Source organism: Carassius gibelio, chromosome B25, assembly GCF_023724105.1.
Source record: "Carassius gibelio isolate Cgi1373 ecotype wild population from Czech Republic chromosome B25, carGib1.2-hapl.c, whole genome shotgun sequence".
Lineage (NCBI taxonomy): Eukaryota > Metazoa > Chordata > Actinopteri > Cypriniformes > Cyprinidae > Carassius > Carassius gibelio.
In genome coordinates this window covers 19,039,074-19,050,355 of record NC_068420.1, presented here as the reverse complement: position 1 = coordinate 19,050,355, position 11,282 = coordinate 19,039,074, and the positions used below count along the sequence as shown (strand labels likewise).

At 35.5% G+C, this 11,282-nt stretch overlaps 1 protein-coding gene across 1 annotated transcript; it reads left to right on the top strand.

The window, feature by feature from the left end:
- The first annotated feature begins 99 nt into the window (after nt 1-99).
- On the top strand, nt 100-11,035 carry LOC128014115 (tumor susceptibility gene 101 protein-like). The gene is made up of 10 exons (XM_052597391.1): nt 100-445; nt 1,144-1,231; nt 1,300-1,365; nt 1,440-1,603; nt 1,698-1,824; nt 3,874-3,937; nt 4,079-4,173; nt 9,004-9,206; nt 9,309-9,548; nt 9,680-11,035. Exons 1-10 carry the CDS (start codon nt 404-406, stop codon nt 9,767-9,769), a joined length of 1,179 nt encoding a protein of 392 aa, XP_052453351.1. The 5' UTR covers nt 100-403; the 3' UTR covers nt 9,770-11,035.
- The last annotated feature ends 247 nt before the right edge of the window (nt 11,036-11,282 follow it).

The following is an 11,282-nucleotide window of genomic DNA, read 5'->3' as shown; positions in this document are numbered from 1 at the left end:
ATAAAGTATACATTGTAAAGTATGAAAGTTATGCGTGTATTTTATAATATTAAACAGAAATTATTTGTAGGACTTTTATTTTGAAGATCCCAACACACTCCCACCGGAAGTGAAGTTGTGGTGACGCTCGCATCGTTCGTCTTGTTTATCTTTCTCGAGATGAATGCTATTCGATTTGACCTATATTTATTGAATTCTCATTAAGCAGCTATTAATTGGACTTTGTTAATGAGTAATCACGGTGTCTGGAGTGTGTTTGTGTCAGGCAGCAAGCGTTAATTCGGTGTAACGTTAAGGGTCGCTCAGGGTGTTTTGGCGTGTGCTCACACTCGTATATTATTTCACACATTAACTTTTATTTCTCTAGAGTTTAGTGTCTTTATTTATATTTGTGTCATAAATCATGGCTGTTGTAAACGAAGGAGCTCTTAAAAAGATGCTGAAGGTCGGTATCGTGTCTTTCATTTGAATAACGTTAGTTACTTCCATCAAATGTAATGAACATTTGATATTAGTGTCAGATGAAAATAATCTCATAAATACTGCATTATTATGTTTATATACTGCGATATTTGACATATAGGATTTCATATGTTTTGAAGTCAAAATAGTTATGTTAATGCTTTATAATAACGCAGATCATTTTTGGATGCAACTTACATTTAAATAATTTTACATTGCATCTTGATGTAATATATTTTCATACAATTATGATGAAGACAAAAGGGAGTATAAATAAGAATTTAAGAATATTAAGAATATTATTTACATAAAGAAAATAGTTTTTACCTCTGAATTTTTTGTATATTCTTATTATTGTTAATGTCAAAATAATTATAAATGATGAAGTATATTTGTGCCATATATTAAAATTTTTTGGAATTTTTTGTTTTTCAATATTTTATAATAACTTTAATAACATAAGCAAACTTGTATATAAATAAACACACACACACACATATATAAATATATAAATATATAACATATTCTTATCAAATGCACATTTAAATAATTTGATATGTCGTGTTGATTCAATATATTATACTTTATAATGCAAACAATAGTTTTTTTGTTTGTTTTGTTGTTGTTGTTTTTTGTGGGTTATTTATATGTGTCTAATTATACTTTTTATTTATATTCCAGCAATACAAATACAGAGATCTCACTGTGCGTGAGATAACAAACGTCATCTCTCAGTACAAAGACCTCAAACCTGGCATGGACGCGTACGGTAGGATCCTCATCAAACGTGTGTGTGTTCGTCTGTGTCTGTGTGAATAACTGATGTCTCCTTCACAGTGTTTAATGACGGCTCCTCCAGAGACCTGATGAGCCTCACAGGAACGGTTCCAGTGGGTTATAGAGGTGAGAACTGTTTATAGTGTTGGAGATAAAGGAGGCATTATAACATTCAACCATGCATGCTTTTCCCGTTTCAGGGAATGTGTACAATATTCCCGTGTGCCTGTGGCTGCTGGATACGTATCCCTACAACCCTCCCATATGTTTTGTGAAGCCCACCAGTGCGATGATGATCAAGACCGGCAAACACATCGACGCCAACGGCAAGATCTACCTGCCCTACCTGCACGAGTGGAAACATGTACGGCTTCCTTCTGATATCAAGGTGTTTCCTGATGTCTCGTAGGATAATAACGTCATGTGTTCTGCTCTTGTCTTTGCTCCTGGCCCGTCAGCCTCAGTCGGATCTGTACGGGCTCATCCAGGTCATGATCGTGGTGTTCGGTGAGGAGCCGCCCGTGTTCTCCAGACCCACCACACAACCTCCGTACCAGGCCTTTCAAGCAGCCGGACCCCCGAACCGTGAGCACCGCTTCATCACAGTACAACCGACAAGAACTAGCCGTCAGACACACGCACAGCTTACAATAAGGAGTTATAGATTAGGGCCCTATGATTTCCGTAATGCAGAAAAAGTTGACGGAATCGCGGAATCCAGTCACAAAAAGGGAATTTACAGTTTAACGTGGAATTTCACGGAATTTGTCCAATTTTGAAAGAATTAATCAAAAGGCGCAGACGCGCGTCTTCATTCATTACACACACGGAGGCGCGCGTGACGCTCCGGTGATTTCAGCTTCTGTCGTTTCACTAAATAAGGACGTGAACACATGAGGAATATCTCCAGAACTGCTCTGAGAGTCACTTCAAGAGCATTTGACCATTTGATTTCAGTAAAACTAGCTTCACGTCACATAAACAGAACTGTAAAGGTATTCATGGCAACCCTTAAAAATAAAATTCTGGTTTAATTTAAAGACAAGTATTTGACAGAAATGTATTACTATTGTTCAACAGAATGTACATAGCCTACTACTACTACTACTACTAAAATGAAACAAACATTATTTTTGTAACTTTTAATTGCAAAACATTTCCTCCATGTTTTATTTTTAATAGTAAATACCCTTTGTTTACCAAAAAATAAATTTTGCTTAATTTTCAATAATTAAAAAATAAATTAAATGAGTGTTTTAGGCCGTCATTTGATAACCAGAAAACAATTTAAATACACAACAGAATTTCTGAAAAAAAAGAAGAAAAATCAAATTTCATGAGGCTATTAAGAAAAATTTGCATAAATTAAGTTTTTTTAAAGTAAATTTTTATGCAGTTCAATAATTGGACGTGCTAAAATGAAGATTTAGGTAACAAAAAAACGTATGGTGAAGAAAATATTAAACATTTCCTAGGGCCCTAAACTTAATTTTTTTTAAAAATTTTATACATTGTTATGAAAATGTATAAGTCTTATGATTTCAATTAATTAGACTTACTTTTTGATAAATATAAATTAGATGTAACCATTAAAAATGAGTTGAGAAAAATTTAAATGGAAAAAAAATAGAATCCAGAAAAATAAAAACGGAATTTGGGAAAAAATAAAACTGATTTCATAGGGCCCTAATAGTATTTTAATAAAGAAAATGATGATGCTTTTAGCATCAAGATTGTTTTGCAGAATTTCTCATTTGTGTCCCCGGAGCACAAAACCAGTCTTTAGTCTCTGGGGTATATTTGAAGCAATAGCCAAAAAAAGCATTGTATGGGTCAAAATTATTAATTTTTATTTATGCCAAAAATCATTAGGATGTTAAGAGAAAATCATGTTCCATGAAGATATTTTGTAAATTTGTAAATATATCAAAATGTAATTTTTGATTAGTAACATGCATTGCTAAGTACTTCATTTGGACAACTTCAAAGGTGATCTCTGTATTTAGATTTTTTTTTGCTCCCTCAAGATTCCAAATTTTCAAAAAGTTGTATCTCAGACAAATATTGTGCGATCCTAACAAACTTATTTATTCAGCTTTCAGATGACGTATAAAGCTAAATTGAGAAATAATTACCCTTATGACTGGTTTTGTGGTCCAGGGTCACATTTCTGTTATTGTAATGATAAATCATAAAGTACATTTATAACACAATTGAATGTGTATGTCAGTTTTATTTTTGTTTTACTTCTATAATATCATAGTATTTATTTATATTTTGAAAAAGTTTGTAATACATTCGTTTATAACCGCTGTTATATGTGGTATTATATGTACTGTCAGAGCAAAAATCTTAATACTAAAAGTTTTATTTTTTACTTTTTGATTTCTAATTTAACATAGAAACTTTAATCTGTTACTGAGGATGTTGTCCACATATTTTGGGCACTGAAAATGTTGACTTTCCTCTGACTTAATTATTATCTCAGATTGCTCATACAGTATATTAAATAAGGTTTTTGTGATCATTGAACTATTCAGTTTTCAAAGTAATGCCTGTTTTAAACAGCAGATGCCTCCCTGGTCCAGCAGTTCATTAAGTAGTGCTTGTTTTGTGTCCTGCTCCTCCCTCCAGAGTCCTATATGCCAGGAATGCCAGCAGTATCTCCGTACGGCCCAAACCCAAACCCCAACCCCTGGTAACGACTGCTTCAGTCTGACCAAAGATCACATTTCATAAACCTGTTAAAGTCTTTTAACGAAACACTTTGTATAAATAACCTGTGTTGTAATTACAGAGCGTGATTAATTGGTTATGTAATGATTTGTGTCTGCTCCAGTGGTTATCCCGGTTACCCTTACCCAGGAGGCAATGCGTATCCTGCCACAGGTGGTGCAGCGCATTACACCTCCCAGACTCCCGTCACTGCTGTGGGTGAGCTTGGATGTTTGCCTTTGGCTCAGTTTTATAATTACATTACATCTTATACAGCTGTACTGAAAATCGCAGTAATCCTGCAATAAGCAGTCCATATATATTCAAAGGACAGGTACTGACCAAATGACACTTGCATGCATTGATAGACATCTTTAAACAGAATAGCGAGATAAACAGAGCAGCTCCACCTCCACCTCTCCGAACAGATCTGCAGACACACATGAATGTAAAGTTAGGAGGGGTTGTTTCATTGAGGACTAAGCACTGCTGCTGTTTTCTAGCCACATTTCATTTAGGAACATAAAATCCAGGTTGTTCGTGGTTGTGTCATTGATCAGAAATTATACATACACAGGGAATGTTAAAAATTGCTTATTTAATGGCATTACTTTTTGTCTCTACAGCAATCTTAATTTGATGCGTTATAATATTATAATATTAGTAACATTCATTCTGAATCTGAATCAGAGCTGAACTGAAATGGTAGCATTCAGTTTGAAACTGAATTCTTTTGAATGAGCAACGTTCAGTCTGAACCAGAGGACATCTGAATGTGTAGTAATTAATCTGAATTTATATTAGCAACATTCAATCTGAATCTGAATTCATCTAAATTTGCTGCGTTCAATATGAATATAAATTAATCTTAATTAGCAACATTCAGTCTGAATCTGAGTTGATCTGAATTGGCAGCACTGAATATGAATGAAAGTAAATTTAAATGGTGGCATTGAGTTTTAATCTGAATTTATTTGAACTGATCACATTGAATCTGAATCTGTCAATGTGAATTTGTATTATTTGGCAATGGCAGCCCTGAATCAGTTGAACTGAAATGGTAGAATAGAATTCAGTTTGAATCTGAATTCACTTGAATTAGCAACGTTCAGTCTGAACCAGAAGACATCTGAATATGTAGTATTTAATCTGAATTTATATTAGCAACATTCAATCTGAATCTGAATTCATCTAAATTTGCTGCATTCAATATGAATATAAATTAATCTTAACTGGTCACATTGAATCTGTTAATGTGAATTTGTATTATTTGGCAATGGCAGCTCTGAATAAGTTGAACTGAAATGGTAGAATATAATTCAGTTTGAATCTGAATTCACTTGAATTAGCAAAGTTCATTCTGAATCTGTGTTAATCTGAATTAACAAACATTATGTCTGAACATACAATACTGAAGCATTCAGTTTGACTCTGAATTAATTACAATTGGTGGCCTTTACTCTGAATTGGAATATTTTGTTATGAATATGAGTTAATTTGGATTAACAGCATTGTGTCTGAATTGGAGTTAATCTGAATTGGTAACACATACAGAATGCTTCTACTATATTCAGTTATTCTTTAACTAGACTTTCACTCAGTTGTCAAGAGTGTATCTCAGTCTTGAGAGTCTAGGTCTAAAATAAGAACGCATATTGGACAAGACTCAACATGTTAATGTCAGACTCATAAAAGCTCTCTCTGCAACACGCTTCACCTTTCATATTTCCTCTACCCATCTGTCTCTGCTCTGTCGTGACCCTGACCTCTGGTCTTCAGCCTTTACAGTGACCTCGTGGCCTACTCTGAAAGGTTGGGTCTGTAACTAGATTCTGAGCTGCTAAAGGTCAGAGGACTCCGTCCAGTTCCTCCCGTTTGACAGAGAGGGTGCTGGGTATATTTAGAGTTCCTCAGTGAACTTTCATCTTTAGGTTTGAACCGTGACATTAACTACAGTGCTATGCAGGACGTGTGAGTCTGTAATCACTACCGAGTGTTTCAGCCGAGCTGCTCACAGACAGCAGTGTGGAATAAAGGTAAATTATTTGAAAAATAATGTTTTTTTTTAAAACAAACTGTACCCTACAAACACTTTCAAGCCTAGAAAAAAAAAAAGTGAACCACCGCTTACACAAATGTGCGTGTTTATACCATTAAAAAGAAAGCAGCTGAACTAAGAAAGTATAAATATTGAATAAAATTCGCAATTTCAATCACATGCTTGCATAGGACTGATAACAGTTAGTAAGTAAACAAAAAAGGCTTTAAGCCTACCTTGGATTTTCTATAGATTAAAAAAACTAACATGTTGATATTATCCGGTGTTACGATGTTTCCAGCTGGACTGAACACTCGCTCAGATGGTGCGCTTGCTTGTTGTGCAAATCCTTAGATGCTTTTTAGCAAACGTGGCTAAGAGAGGGTATCTTGCATCAGTAAGTATATCTCCATCCACCTATTTTTATGCACATTTTGAAATAATGCATAGAAAACGCTGGATGGAAACGCCAAGATGTGCATAAATGATAAAATTGTGCATAAAAACCTTATCCGCACAATTGAGTAGGATAAACTTTTTATCCAATAAGAAAAAATTTGCATAAACTAAGATGGAAACACATTTACAGAATAAATTTGCATCAAATGCACACATCAAAAAAGTCGTGATTTTTAGACGATGGGACGCAGGGCCGTGCAGAGACCTTTGTAGGGGCAGGTGCTCAAAGTATAAAAGGGGCACATGGAACAAGGTTTAAATAGCGCGGTTCAAAATAGCAATACAGCAATATATTGTGAAGCATTCCTTGCCGATTTGCGTATCGATATGGATGATTATGTATTGATACGGCAGCAAATACTGTGATGCAGTTTTGAAAAAGAAACAGATTAGAAGAGACAATTTTAAGTTTAAAAGTAAAAAAATAAAAATTATTTCCACCGAATAATAACTCTGGGATTAGAAACTGAAATGTCTTAAATTGTCCCAACCTGATGGCTTTTTCTTCTCTGTTCTACAGAATAATTAAGAACAGCTGTTATATTAAAAACTATAGAAAACACTTGTGCCTCTACATTTCCCTCTTTCTCACCAGCCTCTGTCTCCTGGCTTGCTTACCTGCTCTTTCTGTCACTTGTGCGTCTACATTTGCCTCTTTTTCTTCCTCTATCTCCATCTCCTCATCTGATCTATTACTTTCCAGTCTCTGTCCATCTAGGAACAAGGCACAATCTACTATTTCATTATCAATCTATTATTTTAACCATCACTACTATTCTTGCACCTTATCAATAAGTCCACCTTAAATATTGGTACAAAACAATAAACAACTGAGTCATGCTATGAAAGCACTGTATAACTTATATAGGCTTATGTTTTATTTATTTTTCCTTTTTATTCAAAACAATTCCAAACATGCTTAATATATCAGGAAATATCTCGATTCTCAAACGTATAAGTAAACGCGTTTTGCATCTTTATAGATTGTTATTTGATCAATAAATGGAAAGGTAGTGTAATCTATTAACTACACATAAAACCCCGACTTTTTACTTAAGTGCCATTTCATGCCATAAAATATTTTTAATACGACTGAATTTGTATTTAATGTAAATTTTAATAACAATATTGTAAGTTACTTATTTTAACTCTTTCATTTTGCAGAGAGTAAAGAACATTTACATTATCAAATAACATTACATTCAGTCTAGCCAGAGTTCAGGCACTCTCAAAAACTACCATTACAATCACTGAAGCACTTTACATTACATTATCCAAATCAGGATTTTTTTAGTTTTCTCTCTCTCTCTCTCTGAAGAAACAATTCGCTAAATAATTCAGTCAGCGAGCAAGTGAACAAAAAAAAAAAAAAACACAGCGTTTCATGATGACTCTTCTGCACGTCTCCGATTGGCCATTGCATTCGCGCAACAGAACCGTTGATTGTCATGAAGCGTTGTACGAACGTCTCTGGCTCAGCGCCAGCCAGCGAACACAGATTTGAATTTAGTAGCTGATGCTGAACGATCTAATCACAACAGTGTGATTATATCAAATATATAAAAAATATTATTCAGCTGTTTTTTTTTTTTTGTCTTTTGGAAGCTGCATTTAAAATCAACTTGGCTCAGAAATCTTTGAATGTGCATGACGCCTCTGACCTCGATGCCTGTGAAACGTTTCTCCCTCAAACAGCACGCTAACGTTACTCTACACTACAGGCTACACACCGCAATATAAACAACATATCCGCATGTTCTCACATCACATCGTTCTTGTAAAATAATAATAAGTAAATAAATATCAAAATCACTTCACTGAGAATGAAACACCACTTACCAGCTTCCGCGGTGTTGAAAATAATATCCTCTGACAATTAAAAAATGCGCGTGCAGCGTGACGATTTGTCCCGGTCGAATGAGGAGGTCGTCGTCGTCAGGTCAAAGGTCATGTTGGTCATCTTATTGACGGCTAAATTATTATTCAAAATTTTACTAATATTTAGATTGGGCATGAGCAGGCATTCACAAAAGGAAACGTTATGACAAAAAAAAATTAGAGGAAATTTTGCTTTGACAAAAGGGCACTTTGGGCACCAAAGGGCAAAGGGGCAGCTTCACCAACACCTGCCTGACAAGCCATGCGTTTGCAATCAGGGGAACTTGAAGACACTTGTACAAACATGGATGGGTGCCATTAATAGAGGCAGCTCTTGTAGTCTTATAGATGGCTCCAGATCAGCGATAAAGTATTTGGTTTTCCCAAGAAGGGTCCATCGCTCAACACCAAATGAATTTGCCAAATGCAGAATAAACTGGAATTTGCCGTGCTCAAACTAAAGGATAGCTGTGTATGGTATTTCAAGTACTTTGTGATATTTTAAACAAAACAATTTACGGCTAAATGGTAAATGCTATAAATTAAAGTATATAACGGAGAACTCTGTGCAGAATTTGAATGCTTCTCACCGGATCTCGCAGCATCGCTATCCATTGACCATTTTGCTTTTAATTCCCCAAAACACTGGCAATAAATTTGTCTTCTACTTCCAGGTCCGAGTCGTGATGGTACCATCGGTGAAGACACCATCCGAGCATCGCTGATCTCGGCCGTGAGCGATAAACTGCGCTGGAGAATGAAAGAGGAGATGGACAGAGCTCAAGCCGAGCTGGACGCCCTGAGGAGAACTGAGGAAGACCTGAAGAAAGGACACCAGAAGCTGGAAGACATGGTGTCCCGTCTGGACCAGGAAGTGGTACGAACATTTGCCATTGCTCTATAGGTTGTTCTTTTTTGAGATCACACTGTTTTTGAAAAACTATGCCATGGTTAGATGTGTTTTTTGTGCCAATCGTAGTCTGAGGTGGACAGAAACATTGAGCTCCTCAAGAAGAAGGACGAGGAACTGAGCGAAGCTCTGGAGAAGATGGAGAACCAGTCGGAAAACAATGACATTGACGACGTGATCATCCCAACAGCCCCGCTCTACAAACAGATCCTGAACCTGTACGCAGAGGAGAACGCCATAGAGGACACCATCTTTTACCTGGGAGAAGCCCTTCGGAGGGGAGTCATCGACCTGGAGGTCTTCCTCAAGGTCTGTTCGCCCCTCTAGATCTCGCACTTCAGAGAACAATGCAAGCTTTGGCACAAACTTGCCATTTATTCTGCTGTTCTTAGTAATGTTATGTTTGACATCGCTGTTCGTCTCATTTGTTTTGTCTTTAGCATGTGCGTCTGCTGTCCCGAAAGCAGTTCCAGCTGCGAGCGCTCATGCAGAAAGCACGAAAGACGGCCGGACTCAGTGACCTTTACTGACCCCGCGCTCCAGACTCTGATCTAGTCGCTCTGTGGTATGTCACTGGGAGTTCAGCTGTTTATGATCTTTCACTTCTGTGAGAGTTTTAGCGTCTGTGCCTGACTTTATCTGGAAACGGTAAAATCGGTACGATATTTAAATGCTAAAGGGTAAAAACTAGCGTCAGAGATAAATAAGACTTTGTTCCTTCTTTCATTTGAGCGTCTCGTGTTAAACTGGCAGGCGTCTGGGTCTTTTCTTTAGATACTACTGTTATAAACCGTACAGAGTGATTACTTTTAAAATGTGACGTCTGCAGGTAGTTTATGAGTAAAATTTCTCTCAAATGTGGATAGCATCTCCTGTTTTCATTCAGGCATTGTTACAAAGTGTTGTCATAATTCATAACTGTGTGAATCTCACAGGAATATTCGCCTCAAAATAAATAAAATAGTTATTTTCTGAGGAAAAAATTTAGGACTGTTAAGATTTTTTACATTGTGTCAAATATTAAGAACGTTTAAGTAAATATTTGATACAGAAGTAGATACATTTACTCCCAAAATTTCTCATTAAAGTAAAAAGGAAAAAAAAGTCAGTACTGTAAAACCAGCATTAATTAAATTTAATAAAACAAAGCGGATATTTAAAATATATTTATAAATTAATTTTTATTTACAATGAAAATTTGCGAGGAAATTTGCTTTATCACAATGCAAAAAATATTTTTTTTATGCACGTTTTTATTTTTTTATTACTAAATACTTCCCTTGGATTTTGGGGTGAAATATGTAATTTCTTGAAAGTTTCTGCGAGATTCACCTAATTTACAAAAAACAGTGACGATTTATGGTTCCAATATTTCAATTTTATGGCTTTTATTTTGCTGAATTTATTATTTATCTCATTGTAACTGGGAACTATTGCGGTTCCAGATTTATTGGTATATTGCTACAACTGTATTTCTTCTCGCTCTACACAAAGTTTGGTCTGTGACTAATAATGTTAATGAAAACCGAAAAGCTATAAACTGTTGTACTTTAACTTATATATATATATATATTTTTACTTTTTATTCTTCCAAATGTTTAAAAACAAATGAACAAATTTGTTGCATTTCAGTCCATTGTTTTAATGCACATTTGGGACAAGACTTGAGTTGATGTTTCTTAGAGACTTTAACCCCTTATCTGCTAATATTTGTTCTTATTCGAACCAGGCTGTAGATTATGATGTCAGACAGATCAATAAAAGAGCATGATCATGAATCATGATATATTTGTTAATGGGCAAGACCTTGCATCATGTTTTCACATCAAGTGTGCATAATAAATAATTGTCCAGTGCTACTTATTTATTACTCAACTTGTATTTTGACCTTGAGGTATTGAGGTCTAGACGGACCTGAAATTGATGCAATATAACTGCATGCACCTGAAATGCTCAGTAAACATGGTCCACTAACCCAGTTTGTTTCTGTACAGCTGTTATTTCTATTCAGCCTCCAGAACAAAGAGACCGATAGAAGCTTTT